This window comes from Canis lupus, chromosome 38 (assembly GCF_048164855.1).
Source record: "Canis lupus baileyi chromosome 38, mCanLup2.hap1, whole genome shotgun sequence".
Lineage (NCBI taxonomy): Eukaryota > Metazoa > Chordata > Mammalia > Carnivora > Canidae > Canis > Canis lupus.
Genome location: NC_132875.1, coordinates 625550 through 645567, shown reverse-complemented (window position 1 = coordinate 645567; position 20018 = coordinate 625550). Strand labels below are relative to the sequence as shown.

The 20018-nt window shown below is 43.4% G+C and overlaps 1 protein-coding gene and 1 non-coding gene across 2 annotated transcripts; both read right to left on the bottom strand.

Moving 5' to 3' along the window:
• Window positions 1-2063: 2063 nt before the first annotated feature.
• On the bottom strand, window positions 2064-5006 carry LOC140627052 (T-cell surface glycoprotein CD1e, membrane-associated-like). The gene is made up of 6 exons (XM_072815093.1): window positions 4850-5006; window positions 4246-4542; window positions 3358-3636; window positions 2877-3155; window positions 2444-2540; window positions 2064-2324 (listed from the first exon to the last, which is right to left on the bottom strand). Exons 1-6 carry the CDS (start codon window positions 4908-4910, stop codon window positions 2159-2161), a joined length of 1179 nt encoding a protein of 392 aa, XP_072671194.1. The 5' UTR covers window positions 4911-5006; the 3' UTR covers window positions 2064-2158.
• A 10015-nt stretch (window positions 5007-15021) lies between these two features.
• Window positions 15022-15125, bottom strand: LOC140627071 (U6 spliceosomal RNA). The gene has a single exon (XR_012026025.1). It is a non-coding gene; the product is annotated as a U6 spliceosomal RNA (small nuclear RNA).
• Window positions 15126-20018: the final 4893 nt, after the last annotated feature.

Here is a 20018-nt window from a genome sequence, read left to right as displayed (position 1 = left end):
AAAACTGGTATCTCTAAGATCTTTAGTAGAAAGTCAAAGTTTATGTCATGTGTTCATTCAACAAACAATTTTGGTCACCCACTATATGTCCAGCTACAATCTAGACACTGGGATACACGTGTGATCAAGACAGATAATATACATGATGTCACAGTGCCTACATTGCAGGTGAAAATGACACTAACCACATAAAAGCGAATGAGATAATTTCAGCCAAATTCAGTATTTAACATAAATAACTAAAAAACATTGGAATAGAATGTGACTGAGGCCAAGTGGCCACTTGGGCTACACTGACCACAAAGGACCTCTCCATGAGGATGATGTCTGAGCTGGGAGCTGAAGGTTGCCCTGAAATCATCTTTGGAGGATCAAGGTGAATGAAGAATGGCCCCAGGTGGAGGGAAGAGTTGAAATAATGGCCTTGTGCTGAGAAGAAGCTTGGCACAAGTAAAGGACAGAAAGAAGCCTAGCATCACGGAAGCGCAATACACGGGGGGTGTGGGGGTGGGGGGAGAGGGTGTTGGACATGGGCCTGAGAGTGAGCCTGAGGCATCTTAGGAGCTCAGGAATCATCGTGACCAAAAAATTAGAGGAGTGGGGAGAAGTCCACCTAAATGGGAAACATCCGAATTCTATTTGCATCGCACACTTGTGCTAGAAACTGAGACGTCCTTACGTGAGCCTCTTCATTTTGATAAAAGTCACCGCCTTTGACCTTGTGCCATGTGAGGGGGACCTCGAACTTCATCCCAACAGCCCTGTAAAGTTCCGCCGTCCTCCCTGGACTCTTCTATATGAGCTGTCTGAACATGTCATGCAGGAAGTGCTGGACTCTTGGTGGTGGAAGGCCTGACCCCAATACCTTGTTCGTGGGTAGGATTATAGCCTGGGTAAGGGGTCATGGAACCCTTTCTCTTAATTTTAAAATGCCCAATATAAAGATTGACAAGTTTCCTCTAAGAAATCTGCACAATCTGCCCAATGATCCCACCCAGGGGAAGGTGTCTGCAGGACATCTGCATGAATGCTCCACCTTAACAAGCTTCCAGCTCTCTGACAGGCTCAGTCGATGTGTCTCAAAGTTAAGTCGATAATTTCAAAATCCATATTTTAAAAAGTAAAGGGAAGACTATAAATAATAATGCTAGGAATAATAATAATAAAGTAAACTCATAAAGAAGAGTAAACGCCAAGCATCTGATCGCTCTTTCCATTCTCTGCCTTGGGTCTGCCCATGCTCCATCCCCATGTCCTCTTCCTAACCACTCAAAGTAGGACTTTCTTTCCTGAGTTCATGCCACATGAAGACGAATGGCCACACACAATCTCAAGAAGTGGGCACGTCTCATGTTCACTCTGATGGGAGATCTCTCCTGTATCATTATTTTTTTTGGAATTTCTCTGAAGACTCACAGATACCTTGGTTACTGTGAAGTCCAGAGCACCCACCTGCCTCCCTCACCTCTGGTGAGAGACACAGGGAGACAGAAAGAGTTTTAATAAGAACACAGCCAGGTGATTCATCAATGTCAAAGGGGAATGGATTAAGAAATCATCACTCAATTTGACAAAAAAAAAATTATTTCAGTCAGCATTTACTGAGAAACATCTTCCTCTGAACCAGCTACATAATTTGTGGAGCAAATACAAAATTTGGGAAAACACAGTATCTCCCAGCGTTAGTGAGGATTTTGAGACAGCGACCTGCAGAGATCACATGCCCATGAAGCTGGCCCTGAATCCAGGTTAGGCTTTTGGTCATAGGTGTAAATACAAACACCGACATCCGGCTTCAAGCAACGGAGAAAAAACAGAAAAGCAAAAATCTAAATAACAACTGTTCAGAGTAGGAAGACATGAGGGTATTTAGAACGATCCATCCAATTTTGGAAGAACAGAAGAGCTTTCAACCGGGCAATCCAGGGAAGCTTCCATGAGAAAGAAGCATCTGAATTAGAGATCGAAAGATCAATAGCAATAAATTTGTGGCCCATGCAGAAAAGATATTACTAGAAGATGGGGGGAAAAATAAAATAAGTGTCCAAAGGGGTGAAGATTACTGCCACAATAAGGTGTTTTATTGAAATTATGCTTTGTTTATGGGTATGAACCATGTTTAAGAAGAGGCAGAAAGTATTTCACGTGTTAGGTAAAACTAACGTCGCCAGAGTCGATTTAGGCTTGCTTTCAATTTCTCTAAAAATCTATTTTTGACCCATGATTCCTGTGGCGTGTAGAGCTGGTGTCCAGACGTCCTGGGCTTGGGGGTGTTGGTGCCCGTGGGAGAGTCAGGACTGGGTGCAGGGGCCTTCCGATTTGAGCTGTGGACGAAGAAGAGGATTTTTATCTCAATGAAGGGACGTCAGAGAGAATGCGGGGAGGTGGAGGAAAGAAGAACGAGCTGATGAAGAGTTGAAGAAACAGACGAGAAGAGGCTCACCTGCGCTTTTTACAGCAGGTGTGCACCACGGGCAGCGCGAGCAGGGTGACCACGGCTGCCAGACCGCTGAGGGTCAGCAGGGCTGAGTTTCCACCTCCTTGGGCACAAAACCAGGATGTCAGCGAACAGGGCTCTGTCACCATCAGTGCTTCTCCTTCCACAGACAGGCCTTCCCAGATTCTCCCTCTGCGTGTTCAAGACTTCACCGCAGTTCTTCCTGAGTCCGTGTCCCCAACGCTGTCCCCGCCCCATCTCTTTCCCAAATCACCAAACACCTTTTCTCTTTAGTACTTGAATCCCCTCATCCCATTTTAAAGTTTAGCCCTGGTCATTCTCTGCCCTTCTTTGCTTGGATTGATCCACCTCTGTCCTCTTCTCCCCACACCTGCCTCGCACCCCAGGACTCAGGAAAGGGGCCCCAGCCCTTCCTCACCCCAGTGGAGGACCATGTCCTGGCCCCCTAGACTGCTGTGCTTCACCCGGCAGGACAGGCCGGCCGCCTCCCGGGCAGCCACGTCCAGGGTCACTCGGAGATACCACGTGCCGTCAGCATGGGGCAAGAAGTCGCCTCGCCGGGTGCCCCGCTGCTCCTGCTCACCCCGCATCCACGTCACCCGCACAGGCTTAGGGTGAAAGCCGGAGACGTGGCACACCAGCCGCAGCCGGCCAGGCCCAGGGCTGGGATCAGCAGACAGCCAGGCCTCGGGTCGCACTGCGGGGGGAGTACACACGGCGCTTAGGGGCCCCTGGGACCAGGCTTAGGGACAGGGTGCTCTTAACAGTTGGAGTTCACTTCCTTCTCTTGTCTAAGAAACAACCCTAAACCCGCACATCCGACTCTTGGCCTCCCAGTGTATGTTTCAAAGGGATGGTCAGGAGTGGACCATGCAGGTCAAAGCCCTGGGGATGCTCACCTTGTCGCCCCAGCTCTGCTTTTCCTGCTTCAAGGATCCCCGCCAGGAACTGAGGGCAGATATAGCCGATGAGGCTCTTCACGATTTCCTTAATATCTTGGTACCTGTTGAGCATCTCACAGACCTTCCGAGCCCGACTCCCCGCTCCTGGAGATGGGTACCAGGAGTTTCCTTGGAAACTCAGAAAATCTGAGCCTTGATACGCTCCATTCAAGAAGCTTTCCGAGGCCTTCCCAGTGTGCAGTCTACAGCCGGCTGACATCTGGAGCTCGAAGGGGTCTGAGGGCGGACGAGGAGGACAGAAGCCGTGTGGAAACAATTAAAGGGAGGGAAGATCTAGGAATAAAGGGAGTCAAGGGAAGGGAGATTTGCTCTGGAATCACATAGCATGCTGGAGCTGGGTGGGGAAGGGGAGGAAATTTGTGGAAAGAAAATGGGACGATGAGAAGGTATTTAGGAATAATGAGGAATAATTGATGCAGAGAGACTAGATGGGAAGGTGTTGGAAAGCTGGGGGCCAGGCTAGAAGGGCTCACTTGGGAATGGTGAGGTACAGGCTGGGGCTGGTAGGAGAAGGGACGGCCGGGTCCTGGCTGGGAAAGGCCATGTCGGGGGTCCGGGGGGTGAGCAGATCACGAGGAGACAACCATTGCAAGGATCCAGAGCACGAAGATGCGTACAGCGGTATGAAGAGGTGGGTACTTGCAGGCCCCTCTGTGTATGTGCTGGGTGGGTGGCTGGGGTGGGGATGTGGCGAAACGTGAAGCAGGAGAGAGCATGAGCCAAAGGGGGGCAGGGGACACGTCAGGAAGACTGGCTGAAGTCCAAGCCCCTTAGGAAGAGGGCTGGAGCTTCCTGGCAAACATCGGCGTGGAACAATGAACTCACATTCAAACTGAAAATAACGTGCAAAGGCCTGCACTTCGATGGCGAAACCGTGGAAATACAGCGCGAACAGGCTCTGCAGATTCTTTAGCTCCACTGCACTGAAGTTCCCCCGGGACCAGGGCCACAGGAAGCGGATTGTGTCCCGGACATTGTCCCAGCCATGCGTCTGCAGCTCGCCCAGCCAGCCCCCGCCCTGCGTATACGCCCAGCTGTAGTTGGCAAAGGAGGATGTCTGCAGCACGCGGAAGGAGGGGGGCTCTTCTGTGGCTGGATGAGGGGGTCCTGCACCCTGGGATGCTGAGAGGCCAGGCCATGTGGAGAGAGGCCCCAAGGATGGGTGAGGGGGGTGCACACAGGAGCGGAACGCCGGGTCGGTCCCACAGCCTGCACACATTCCCACAGCCTACCCCTCTCCCCGGGCCAGCCTCGTCCCCCCCAAAACCAGCAAGAGGAAAGGAGACGGGGCAAGGTACTCTGCCTGGACCCAGCCTGACCCGCGGACTCCAAGAGCATCCTGTGGGAGCAGTACTTCCTCCCGCGGATCCTCCCAGCACATCACCCTGATGCACCCAGCCTCAGGAATCCTCCCCAGGGCCCTTCCTACCCCCTGTGCTTGCCCCGCGCTGGACAAGTCCCCCGAAGAGCAGGAGCAGCAGGAGCGGCATTGCAGCTCAGTCGCTCGCAGGATGCCCCGAACAGGCCTCAGATGCCACTGTGCTCCGAACTCTCCAGTGCGGTCTGACTTCCCCTGCCACAGACAGGCAAACCTCACCCTCTGCCCACTTCCCTGTCAGAGAAACCCTCCTGCCTCCCCAGGGCAGGCCCACGGGGCTCTCATTTCCCCTCCCTCTCCACCACTCCCTAGCTTCCAGATGTTCCCCCTGCACCCCTAGACCTCCGCTCTGCACACCCGCTGTCAGAGGAGTCCTGGCTCAGGACAAAGTCTACAGTCTGTGGTCTTGCTGGAAAATGCAGATCCGTCTGGCCTTGGAGAAATGGGGTGCACGCTTGGGTTCTCAGTGTCCCCTTCCGTGAAGAGAGAGGATGGAAGGGGTCATGGAGCCCATGGCCTTTCTAGCGGCCTCCTCCTCCTGCTGCAGCTCCTTCTCCCTCTTTGTGATCCTCCGTGACTCTCTTCTCTACTTACCCATTCTTCCCTCTCAAGACTGCTTTCATCCCTCCTGCTCCCTTACTTGTTCTCCCTCCCCTCACCCCCTCTGTCTCTTCATTCTGTTTTTCTCAAGCCATTGTCCGAAGACATGGGGCGTCCAGAGAGCAGCTAGCTGTACCCCCACCATGACAAGGAGTGTCCGTGGCAATGCAAGTGGACTGATAATCTAAGAAAAGGCTCCTGGGCCCAGCTTCTTCCCCCAGACCACCTGTTAGGGTTGAAGGGGTCTGAGGGTGGGCTTGCCCTGGCAGTGGGGAGCTGGCTGGCAGGTAATTCCCACTTGAAGGATAGGAGTGGGTCTGGAGGGAGCACACAGGAGTCTTGGATCCTCCCCATCCCCAATTAATCTAGAAGTCTGTGGGCAGGCCTCACTCTGGGTGGAAAGGGTGCTCAGTTCATGGCCTGGGAGCACGGGTATCCCCTGGGTGATGTCTGACCCAAAGGAGTTCCACTGGAGCAGGGAAGGAGCACTAGGGGCCTGGCGTGTGGCTGAGAGAATTAGCTACTGTCTAAAGCCTTTATTTTTGTTCTCTTCATGGATGCTTGCTGGGGAAGCGTGCAGCCAGCTGGAATACCGGTTCCTTTGTTTGGTTCTCCTGTGTTCATCCAGCCAACACTGCATCGGAACCCACCTGGTGCCAAGAAGTCCTTCAGAGGAAACAAAACAAGCTCAACCTAAAACCTCTACTTCTCCTACAGAGAAGACTCAGAGAATAGTGACCAATTCTTAGAAAAGGCCCACACTCCCTCTCATCCTGGTACTATTTCTGAATTCTAGGGGTAAAGAAAAAATCAGACAAAATTGGCTACTTTCAAAGAAGAATGACACTGACTTCAGATACCTCGCACGCAAGGCCATGGGGAAATACTTCAAAATTCTGAGGTGATAAGATCATCCCAAAGTTTTTTCTCAGGCCAATTATCATTCTCTGATGAGGCCAAAATTAATCCATATTTGAACACTCAAAACCTCAAAGAATATGCTCCTTCATGAAACCAGTTGTCTGAGTAAAAGCAAGAATTAACCCAAAGGAAACACCCAAGAAATGATGTAAGAAATGTCAGTATCAAAGTATGTTAAAAAGATATAGTCAATTTTCAATAATTGCTTAAAATGTACTTGTAAAATTTAATACATTTCTTTAATATTTAAGAAAAAAAAAGAGTTAATAATAGAGAATCACGTTCCATATTACCTCACCAAAACCTGGGTGGGGAAATGAAAAGAAAGAGAGAAATAGGCTTATTTCAAATCATCTCTTATTGCTCAAGAACACAATGCAAAATGGAATCAGAAAAATCAGTTAAATCATGACATTTGGAGAAAACTTGATTACATAGAGGTGACAGAGAGCATGAACCTTTAGCTCCTATCTCCAAAACACCTGAAATGTTTAAAAATGTGTGTTACAAAAAACCACATGAATCCATTATCATGCTGGAAAATGCTGAAAAGATCCAATTGAGGAAGAGAAGTTTTCAAGTCTTTCAGGGACACTGGGGTGGCTCAGCGGTGGAGCATTGGCCTTCAGCTCAGGTCGTGACCCCGGGGTCCTGGGATCGAGTCCCACATCGGGCTCCCTGCATGGAGCCTGCTTCTCCCTCTGCCTGTGTCTCTGCCTCTCTCTCTTTCTGTGTCTCTCAGGAACAAATAAATAAATAAAATCTTTATTTAAAAAAAAAAAAGGACAGGTGAAATGGGTTCAACATGCTGAGCATAGGACACACTCAGGAGAAACACCAGGCACACCGAAGAGCATGTCTGCAAAATGTGGGTGACATACACAAGAGTTGATGATACTCGATAGAGTCACTTTCTTTTCTCTTTTTTTTTTTTTTTAGTGACAACTCAATTTTATTTTATTTTTATTTTTTTATTTATTTTTTATTGGTGTTCAATTTGCCAACATATAGAATAATACCCAGTGCTCTTTCTAACACAGGTTAGAGAGCCGGTGAGCTTCTAGCTGCAGGAGTGCTTGGGTGTAGGCTGGTGACCCAGGGCCTGCTCTCATAGGGGAGTCATGCGTCCACCTAGGGAGGCACAGGCACCACATAAGCCTATCTGATACGGGGGCAGCTAGATCCCCCCCAATTGTACATTCTTTGTTCTTTCAAGAACCTGGACAATTTGTGGCATCACACACACAGAAATGTGGAGGTCAGTGGGGTGTATTCTGAGTACCAGCCTCCTAGTTCTGCAGAAAGTCAGGTGGATTTGACAAATTTATTTTAAATTTTACCTTAAAAAGTAAAAGCATAAGAGCCTACATATCTTGGCTAAATAGTAATGAAAAGAGTATTTGTCTCACCACATGGTACAGCATACTAGAAAGTTAGTGTTAAAACGTGTCCCATGAGACAAGTGGGTCCTGAGCCTTGGGCACCAAAGGCAGCACGAGTTAGTTGATAAGCCCTTATGTCATGGGCTGTACTGAAGAGCTGTCTTGTTTATCCAGCAAGGGAAGGATTTTTTTAAGATTTTATTTATTTATTCATAAGAGACATACAGAGAGAGAGGCAGAGACCCAGGCAGAGGGAGAAGCGGGCTCCATGCAGGGAGCCCGACGTGGGACTCGATCCTGGGTCTCCAGGATCACGCCCTGGGCTGAAGGTGGTGCTAAACCGCTGAGCCACCCGGGCTGCCCAGCAAGGGAAGGATTTTGAACAGGACCATGACCTAGTTAAAAATGGCATTTAGGAAAATTTCCTAAACTCCAATGAGAGTTACAGGAGAGTGCATCAGAGCGGGGTGTCAGCAAGGTGGCGGAGGGTGATAGTGATCTGAACAAAGGCAGGGGCAGTGAGGATGGAGAGGGATGGAATAGCAGAGAGAGCATGGGGGTGACCAGTATTAACCAAATTAGGAGGCATGGTCAGGAGGAGACAGATGGTGCCATCCGCAGGGACAGACAACACAAGTTTGCAATGGATGGTGCTGAGGTGCACAGTTTGGTCTGGGTCATATTGAGACTGAGGCTCCAGGTGGAGGTGTCGGGTGGTTCACAGCATGTGGGGTGTTGCCCGGGGGTGTTATGGACTTCACAGAACCTGTCACCCACGTGGTACCATAACCAGAAGTGTAGATGTCTACAAATCTGTCCCTCTTTCAAATTATATCCGTAAATTAGATTTAATAAGTATTAGAACTGTATGTGTCTTAGAAAACCTTCAAGTCTCTTGAAGTTTGGTCATTTAGCTCTTTCATTCATCAAATAAATATTGATTGAACACTTACTATATGCCGGGCTTTTTTCCAGAGGCTGAGAATATAACAGTAGAGCAAATTAAGAGTAAGGAAGGAGGCTATAAACTCCTTGTCCAGGTAGAGTTTAGTGTAAATAAAAAGACTCATACACATGAACATATATATGAATTTTCCTTCCAATCGATTGGAATGACATAACCCAAACATTTATGTCACAAATAACTGTACTAATTTGAGGAATTTTAGGATCATTTCCAAAATAAAAGCAAAAATAGGATAGAGAGAAAAACAACTGCATTATTCCACAAGAAATCACAGTTATATGGGTAAAACTAACCACACACCACTTTGCTATTTGGAGGTTACTGAATCCACAAACCGCTGTAATGAAGTGAGCAAAACAGAAATAAATTCCTGAGAGCAACCCAACAATGGTGAACAAAACCATTAAGGAGATTCCTTCTAAATTGAAAGCATGAAGATAAATTCCACAGGAAAAAATATATAACATTAATTTTTTTGCTACATAAAATGGTAGAAATCTTTCCTCCTCGCTTGACAAAACTTCCTTAGTTCATAACCACAATTTTTCACTTAAAGAAAAAAAGAAAAAACCCTTACCATTTGCGGCCAGGTCTCTTTTAAGAAGAAATTTCCCCTCCTACACCTCTGTCTGTCCCTCAAACTCCCAGATCCCTTTTGTAAACCTTCTTACCCAAACAGAAAGATTCCCTGGAAACCCGTCACGAGTTGTGGCTTTAGACAAATTAACCTTCCTAGGAATGAAAATGGTTGAGGGGGTGGGGGGTGGGGGAGGGATCACCTAGAATCAATTTAAAATAGTAAACACATATTGGAACACATTTGTGTAAACGTAAGGAAGTGGTCAATCTGCTGCTCCTGGAAACTCTGTAATCCTCTGACGACCTTCCTGTTTTTCCTGCAGAGGAGTCCGATCTACAACTTTAATGATTTTGTAATAAAAAGCGAGAACTTAACAAAACATTAACAGAACGTGTAAAATAGCATCAGGTCTTACTACCTGGTAGGCAACCACGGTTTTGTGTGACAAACTGTCATCTTTCCCCCTGAAGGTGCCATTCCACGCCAGCTGCAGGAGGAGGGTGGACAGGAGTGCAGGCGGCTCTAGACAGGTACCTAACCTAACGAGGTCTCTCCTGAGCCTTCTTCACCTGCAGGCTATCAGCGGATGCTTGATCTCGCAACTGTGCGCAGTCAGCTCCCTCTCATGGCTAACTCCTGGGGGGCCTGAAGATGATAGCGCTTTTCCTTCCTCACCTAATTCGAAATCCCTGTGACATTTTCTCCCTGAGCCTCGTTCTTTCGCAAAGACATTTCCCTAGATAGCAATTCCATTCCAGTGAACAGAGCCCATGTTGTCTCAGAGCATCACGGTAAAAAGACACGAAAAGGATGCCAGCAGCATCAACCCACGTGGCTCGGATGATGCTCCTTACGGTGCTTTGCCTTTAGGTCCCCCAAGAGCACGGCGGTGGTTCTTCCATGAGCTCACCAATGTGTCCACGTAGCTCCCACATTTTGAAAACCCATGTGCAAGCTCCCCGGCCCCGTCTCCCTCGTCACTGACTCATGTGCCCGGACAGTGTTGGCTTTTGACATGAACTAGGCCCACATGCTCAGAAGGATGGTGCATGCTGAGGCCCTCAAAGTGCTTACCTCAAATGAAAATCTCTGTCCTTCTCTCCACTTTTAGTTGCATTTTACTTCTGCAGCACAAGAGGTTTTCAGTTATGCTGCCCACATCTTGCCGCAGTGCTAATGAAACGATCTGCGTGATGGAGACGTTCCATTCTGTACTGCCGAGTACACCACTTAATTTAATTTAACTTAATTTGATTTAATTAACTTTTGGAAAGTGTCGTTTTAGTGTCCAAAGCACAAGGAATAATTTGCAGTTTTTATCCACATCTCTATAGCTTTCCATGATTCAAATGTGTCCAGCCCACAGATCAACCAGACGCTCGCCTCACACCCGGGTCCTGGAGACGGCCACAGTTCAGCCCAAGCTGAAGCCACTGCAGACGGGCATGGTAGCCGTAGTGCTTCATTTAGGGAGACTGGAGGAGTCGTCACTGCAACGGCCTGCGCGTCTCTATCCACACTACCAAATTCATGGCATCTTTATTCTACGGGTGATGATGACTCTTTCTTTATCCCCTGTACTATTAGGTAGATGGAAGATGGAACAGCCCCTGGGAAAGGCTGGTTTCTCATGACCTGTGTGCTGCTTCTCTCCAGCCAGGAGACTTGACAGTTCTCAGTAGGTTCATGAACACTTCTGATGACAAAATATTTGAATAGGTTTAATACTGAATTTCAGCCTATGCATTTTTTATTCTGTTCAATTCAACATATTGTCCATCTATCTCTAATTTATTTTTTTCTTTCTATTGCTCATACTCCAGGATTTTTTTTAACTTGTTTTTAGTTTCTATCCTAGAGTGTATATGCTCTCAGAGCAAGTGCAATTTCTAGAGGCACACACTTGTGTAGGTCATCTTATCAGTTAATAAATATGCTTTAGGAGCTCTGAACTCTGAACTTCTTAGACTTTTCTTAGGAATTTACTAGGGCTTTTTAAAAATGTTTTATTTCAGAACAATTTCAGATTTAATGAAAAGGTACAAAGATGGTATGGGGCATTCCTATGTATCTTTTATCTGGTTTCCCCTAAAATTAACATCTTGCGTAACTGTGATTAATTTGCTGAAACTAAGAAATTAATATTAATGCAATTATCATGAACTAAAGGACAGATTTACTCAGATTTCACCAGATTTTCCAGGAATTTCTATTTTCTGTTCAAAGTTTCAATCCTGGAAACCACGTTGCATTCCGTGTCATGTCTCCTTAGTTTTCTTGGTCTTGTCTTGTTCCATGACCTTGATTTTGAAGAGTACCGGTCAAATCTTCTAGAATTTCCCTCACTTTAGGGATGTCTGATGTTTTTCTCGTGACCAGCTTGGGGTTGTGGGTTTGAAGGAAAAATGCTATGGAGGCGGCATGCCCTTCTCTTCACACCGTCTTAGGGGTATGTGCTATCAACATGACTTGTGACTGGTGGCATGCACTTTGACCATTTTATGTGGCTAACGTCATCTGTCAGTTTTTTCCACTGTAAAGTTACTCTTTTACTTTGGAAGTTAGTGCATTGGAAGTTAGTCCAGCCCACACATGAGGGCAGATAATTAAGCCCTACCTCCTGGAAAGGAAATATCTATATAGGTAATTTGGAATTCTTCTAGGAGAAAGATGTATCTCTTTTCTCCCATTTAAAATTTTATTCATTATTTATTATGTAGGGCTTGTGCATATTTATTTTATACTTACTAGGATTTTTAAGACCTACTATCACCTCTACTCCAATCCTTGTTAGTGACCATCCTTGTCTCTGTTACCCATTTCCTTAATTTTCCTTGTAAACCAGCCTCCCAAGTCAAGAGCAACTCAAACTCTAAAGTTGTCTCTATCTAATACATATATCTAATACTATATGAAAAGTGTTGCAAGTTCTTTTCACCAAGAGTCACTTAAAAAAAAAAAGAATTGAAACAAGAGTATTATTAGGTCATCTTACTGTATGTGGATATAACATAAACCAATTGCACAATTCTGGAGTTACAGCCTCCTCATATGAAATGGGATCAACTACATTACATTCCTCATGGGGTTATTATAAGGATGAAACAAGGAATGTGGCGGGTGTGGGGGGAGAAGCACACAAAGCATTTAAAAATTATTAGAACCAGGACACCTGCATGGCTTAGTCAGAGTCTCTTGGTTTTGTCTCAAGTCATGATCTCAGGGTCATGAGATTGAGCCCCACATCTGGCTTCTTACTCAGTGGGGGGTCTGCATGAGATTCTCTTTCCCTCTCTCTCTCTCTCTCTGCCTCTCCCTCCCTCTGAAAGAAAGAAAGAAGAAAGGAAGAAAGGAAGAAAGGAAGAAAGAAAGAAAGAAAGAAAGAAAGAAAGAAAGATCTTTGAAAAAAGATTATTAGGGCTATCACCATCATCATCACCATCACCATCATCATCATCACCATCACCATCATCATCATCACTATCACCATCATCATCGTTGATGATGTTTGCAGCTTGAGAAAACAATGTCTCCCATGAATGTGCTAATGCCATGAATCAATCAGTTTCCATCTGCCTTCCTGATTACTAAATCTTTGTACTTTCAAGGTCATGATTTTATTGACTTCTAAAATAACACTGCCGATGATGAATTACATCATTTAGGGAAAATTATCCTGCTAGGAACAGCTGGTAAAACTAGATTTTGAAAAATATCGTCTATTTAAAGACATCTGAGAACTCTCAAGGCAGTGAGGAATGGAAAGTCCATGATCCAGGAAAGCAAAGAAGTCCTGGGAGATGAAAGTCAGCATTTGGGACCATGTTTTCCCTGACAGGCACCTGCCATTCCCAAGAGTGGCACCCAGGAGGTCAAGAAGCTGAGCAGAGACTTCCACAGAGTCAGGGGCTGAAGGAGACAAACACTGGAATTTAGGTCTAATTGGGAGAGAAGCCCTGGTAAACAGCACAGACTCTAGGTTGAGACCCTAAAAGCCTACATTCTAAAGCCTTCTATTCAAGGAGTGCAAGTGAATCAGAAATAGAAAAAATAGAGCAGACCTTGTAGGGACTGAAATCCATACTTGAATGATTGCAATTCCTGGTTCGAATAAGGTCAACTGACCCTGCTACCCCCAACACTAACTGCCACATTGAGTGCAGAAAAGGGCAAATAAATCAAAATAAATGCTTATTGTGTTGGATAAATTTAACTTTGAATTTATTTAAAATGTTAACTTTACTCTGTGAAATATATTGAAATATACAGCAACTGTAGCACATAAATCAGGAGAGGGACAGATGTGGTAAAAGTGTTCTGGGATCATTGCGCTAGCATGAACTGGCAAAATGCCAACTTATAATACATTTGATAAGCTTCAGATGGAAATCAATGTTTCTGGAATAACCAATAAAAGCATTATAAAAGACCATGATACCAACCAGCCTAACTGAGGAAAGGATCTAAGTTTAAAATACTTACTCCAAAAAGTGGACAGGGAGGCAGGGAGGAGGAAGAATATAAAAGAGACCAGAGAGGAGGCAAACAAGAGCAAGATGACAAAGGTTAGATTTAAACCCAAAATCTCAGTAATAATCCTGAAAATAAGTAGACTAACTAGAAGACAAAGATTGTCAAACTGAATAGAACATGAAGATATCATATCCTGCTCATAAGAGAAATACCAGGAAGGTAAGTAAACAGAAGATTTGAGACTAAAACAATGGGAAAGATACAGTCTGACAACACGAGTCACAAGGAAGCTCGTAGAAGGCTGACATTTAAGTGGTGACAAAGTGGCCACACAGGCAAGGGAGCGGGGCCTGTAAAGGAGGAAATTCATCACGGAGAAGATGTAACATTTCTAAACTCCTTCACATCTAAGCCTACGTTCTCAAAATTATAAAGCAAAACCTGATAGAAAATATTTTCAAATGTATAATAATGGTAGATATATATTTTTTAAAGATTTTTATTTATTCATGAGAGACACAGAGAGAGAGAGAGAGGCAGAGGCACAGGCAGAAGGAGAAGCAGGTCCCATGCAGGGAGCCCGGTGTGGGACTCGATCCCGGGACTCTAGGATTATGACCTGAACCGAAGGCAGATCCTCAATCACTGAGGCCCCCAGGTGCTCTGAGAATTATTTAAGTATACCTTTCTGAGTGACAGAAAAAGCAAATCGGCAAGTATATTTAATATTTGTACAGCACACTTAATGAGTAAGACTCAGCTGATACACTTAGAATTCAAGAATTTACCAATATAAAAATATATATTCTTTTCAAGTGCACATGAAACATTTATTCAGATGAATGGATGAAGAAAATGTGGTGTATATACATACAATAGAATATTACTCAGCCTTAAATTGAACACCAATAAAAAATAAATTTATTTAAAAAAAAGACAATTACTCAACCTTAAAAGAAAGAATCTCGTCATTTGTGACAAGGATGAGCCTAGAAGACATTATGCAGGATGGAATAAGCTAGTCACAGAAGGACAAAAACTGAGTGACTCCACTTACATGAAGCGCTGAAAGTCATCAAAACCCACAGGAGAAGAGAATGGAATGGTGGTTGCCAGGGATTGGGGGGGAGGGGGAAATAGGGAATTTTTTTTTAATGCATGTAAAGTTTCTATCATACAGGATGAATACATTCTCCAGATCTGCTGTACCTCGTGCCTACAATTAACAATATGGTACTGTGCACTTTAAAGTATGCTAAAGAAGGTAGATTTCATGTTAAGCGTTGTTGTTTTATTTTTTTTTAATATGGAATGCTTCACTAATTTGCATGTCACCCTTGGGCAGGAACCATGCTAATCTCCTCTGTATTGTTCCAATTTTAGTATAGTACTGCCAAAGCCATCACAAATGTTTCTTTTAATAGAAGCATAGATGACACACAGTGTTACATTCATTCTAAGTGCACATCAGTTATTCAACAACCGTATACATTTTCTCATAGGAAGTGTTCTTAACACACACACACACATGAACCCACAATTAGAAGGAAACTTTTGTAGGTGACGGCTATGTACATATGGCTGTACTAATGTACCGTGGATGTGTGCATGTGTCCAAGCTCATCAAAACGTATATAATAAATGTGTGCAATTTTTTGTGTATCAATTATACCTCAATGAAGCTAAAAAAATGATAATATATTTGTTCATGAAGCTATGTGAATAAATTTTAAAAGTTTAAAACAGTACAAAATGTTTTTTGACAACTGGAAGTAAGGTAAAAAAAAAAAAATCAATGATGAAAGTAGAACCAGACATTAGTCCATGTCTGGAAACTCAGAAATACAAATTCTAAATAACTGATGATGATGAGAAAATATATCGAACTGACAAATTCGATGCAGCTTATCAAACTTTCTGATATGCAATGACATCCATGCTTAAAGGGAATTTTTATTTTTTCTTTATTATTTTTAAATTAATTTATATTTACTTCTTTGAGAGAGAGAAAAAGAGAGAGAGTCGGGCAAGGTGGAAGGAGAGAGAGAATCTTACACAGGTTCATGCCCAGGTGGAGCCCGACGCAGGGCTTGAGTCCATGACCCTGTGATCATGACTTGAGCCAAAATCAAAAGTTGGAAACTCAACCAATTGAGCCACCCAAGTGCCCCGAAAAGGGAATTTTAAGACTCGGAAGCACATATAAGAGAATAATGACTGAATATAAATTACTTAAGCACCTACATTAAGAAATTAGAAGTATAATGTAATATTATGGTTTATAATAAGAAATACATATTTGGTCTTTATTCCCATTTCTGGCACAGAGCTCCTAAAACCCTTGAATTCCCTAAGTGGTAAGAGTACTTGTTATGCTAATGAAGTGACTTTTGGATTGCACCTAACCCCTGGACCCAACCCTATGATTGGAGGGTTGGAACTTCCAGTCCCACTGCCCCAGGCCCTTGGGGAGGAGAGAGAGGCTAGAGGTTGGATCAACTGCCAATGGCCAATGATTCAATCAACCATATTTATGTAATGAAGCCTCCATAAAGACCCAGAAGGACTGGTTTAGAGTGCTTCCAGGTTAGGGAACACATGCAGACTCAGTGGAATGGCACGCTTGGAAAAGACATGAAAAGAAGCTCCAGAGTCTTTCCCATACCTCATCCCATGCATCTCTTCCATCTGGCTATTCTTCCATCTGAGTTATATTCTTTTAAAGAAATTGGTGATCTGGTACATAAGATGTTTATCTGAGTTCTTGGAGCAAATGGGAAAAAGGACAGTCTCTTCAATAAATGGTGCTGGGAAAATTGGACAGCCACATGCAGAAGAATGAAACTGGACGATTCTCTTACACCAGACACAAAGATAAACTCAAATGGATGAAAGACCTAAATGTGAGACAAGAATCCATCAAAATCCTAGGGGAGAACACAGGCAACACCCTTTTTGAACTTGGGCACAGCAACTTCTTGCAAGATACATCCATGAAGGCAAGAGAAACAAAAGCAAAAATGAATTATTGGGAGTTAATCAAGATAAAGAGCTTCTGCACAGCAAAAGAAACAGTCCTCAAAACTACAAGACAATCTACAGAATGGGAGAAGATATTTGCAAATGACCTACCAGGTAAACGGCTAGTATCCAAGATCTATAAAGAACTTATGAAATTCACTACACAATAAACAAATAATCCAATCATGAAATGTCAAAGACATGAACAGACATTTCTCCAGAGAAGACCTACACAAGACCAACAAGCACATGAGAAAGTGTTCCACGTCACTGACCATCAGGGAAATACAAATCAAAACCACCATGAGATCCTACCTCACACCAGTGAGAATGGGGAAAATTAACAAGACAGGGGACAACACATGTTGGGGAGGATGTGGACAAAGGGGAACCCTCTTGCCCTGTTGGTGGGAATGTGAACTGGTGCAACCACTCTGGAAAACTGTGTGGAGGTTTCTCAAAGAGTTAAAAATAGATCTGCCCTACGACCCAGCAATTGCACTGCTGGGGATTTACCCAAAGATACAGATGCAGTGAAACGCCGGGACACCTGCACCTCGATGTTTATAGCAGCAATGTCCACAATAGCCACACTGTGGAAGGAGCCTCGGTGCCCATCGAAAGATGATGGATAAAGAAGATGTGGTCTATGGATACAATGAAATATTACTCACCCTTAGAAAGGACGGATACCTACCATTTGCTTCAAGGTGGATGGAACTGGAGGGTATTATGCTGAGTGAAGTAAGTCAATTAGAGATGGACAATAATCACATGATTTCACTCATACGTGGAATATATGAAATAGTGAAAGGGACCAAAAGGAAAGGAGGGGAACTGAGTGGGAAAAATCAGAGAGGGAGACAAACTATGAGAGACTTCTAACTCTAGGAAACAAACAAAGGGTTGCAGAAGGGGAGGTGGGCAGGTGGATGGGGTGACTGGGTGACGGGCACTCAGGAGGGCACTTGCTGGTATGAGCACTGGGTGTTATGTTATATGTTGGCAAATCGAACTTCAATTAAAAATATAAAAAATAAAAATTTTTAAATTAAAAAAAATTTTTAAAAAAGGAGTAAATGGATCAAACCCAAGGAGGAGGTCATAGGAACTTCCCATCTATATAGTTGGCTGCTTAGAAGCACAGGTGATCACCTAAATTTGCAATTGGTACCTCAAGTGTGATGTGCAGCCTCGGAAGGACTGAAAGTCTGACAGGTGGGATCTGATGCTATGTCCAGGTAGACAAAATTGTGTTGAATTGTAGAATTCCCCACGGGTGTCAGAGACTTTCTTATTCGGTTTGTGTGTGGGAAGCCCCCTCCCCCTACACATTGGAATTTGGTGATCAAAATACTTATTAACAACAAATTAAATGCAAAGAAAATACCTCATTTTATGGCACTTCATGTTATTGCACTTTGCAGATACTGTATATTTTACAAATTGAAGGGGTTTTGGCATTTCCACATTGAACAAGTCTGTTGGTGTCATTTTTTCAGCAGCATTTACTCACATGGTGTCTCTATGTCACATTTTGGTAATTCATGCAATATTTCAAACGTTTTAGTTATTATATTTAAATTGTTGCACTTGCATGATGAAACTCTAATAGATGTGGAGTTGCTTCTTATGAATGGGCAAAGAAAATGCTTTTTTGAGATGTTCTTCACCCCTAGTGAGGATTCTGTGAAGATTGTTGAAATGACAACAAAAGATTTAGAATATTTCATAAACTTGGTTGATAAAACAGTGGCAGGATTTGAAAGGATTGACTCCAATTTTGAAAGAAGTGCTACTTCAGGTAAAATATTATCAAACAGTAGAACATACTACCAAGAAACCATTCATGGGGGGATCTCTGGGTGGCTCAGCGGTTTGGCACCTGCCTTCAGCCCAGGGCGTGATCCTGGAGTCCTGGGATCGAGTCCCACATCGGGCTCCTTGCATGGAGCCTGCTTCTCCTTCTGCCCCGCCCCTCCCCGTGTGTGTGTGTGTGTGTGTGTGTGTGTGTGTGTGTGTGTCTCATGAATAAATGAGTAAAATTTTTTTTAAAAAAAAGAAAAGAACCCATTCGTGGAAGGAAGAGTCAATTGGAGCAGCAAACCTCATTGTGGTCTTATTTTAAGAAATTGCCGCAGGCACCTCAGCCTTCCGGAACCACCATCCTCATCAGTCATCAGCCTCCAACATGAAGGCAGACCTTCCACCAGCAAAAAGATTACTACTTGCTAAAAGTTAAGATGATGCTTAGCATTTTTTAGCCATAAAATATTTTCGATTAAGCTATGTACATTTTTTAGACATAATGCTACTGCAATTAATAGACTACAGCATACTGTAAATGTAACTTTTATATGCATTGGGAAACCAAAACATTAATTTGACTCGCTTTATTATATTTGCTTTATTGCGGTGGTCTGAAAGTAAGCCCACAATATCTCTGGCATATGACAGTGGAAGGCAGGAAATGATAAAATTATATGCTCATAGAACCAGCAAAGCCAAAAGTTAGTTTTTGAAAAGTTTATACAATTGATGAACCCTGTAAATATAAGAAACAGAAAGAACAAACAAAAGAGGGAACAAATTTACAAGATATTGTAGAAAGATGATAACAATGATATGAATATTATGAACAAGGTGGTAAGAAACTGGATTGGATAAATCCTGGAAAAACACAACTCATCAAAGCCGACACAAAAAGAAAGAGACAATTTGAATAAACCTACATGTACTTTTAAAAATTAGCAGTGAAACTTAAAATCTCTCCCATACCAAAAAACAAACAAAAAACCCCCAAAATATTAGACTTCAATGATAAATTTTACCAAATACTTAAGGAAAAAGAAAATAACACAAAACTCCCTGAGAATAGGTACAGAGAAAAGATTTCTCAACTCATTTTATGAGGCAAAAAATCCTGACAAGGAAATTATAAAAATTAAATGAACAAAATATTATAAGCAAAATACTTGCAAACTGAATCCACATACATACATTATGACAAGATGATTTATAGGAACATAATTTTACTTTACCATTTGAGAATCAATAAGTGTGATTCATAACATTCAGGGGAAAAAGGATATAAAACATCTTGTCATGTCAAGAAATGCAGAATAAGCACCTAATAAACTTCAACAACTATCCATAATAATAATGACTAGAAAAAGTTTTTATTAAATTTGAAAAAATGTCCTTAATCTGATTTTTAAAAAAAAAAAGTAAATTGGAGCACACAGCAATTATCATAACTAATGTTAACTCCTGGAT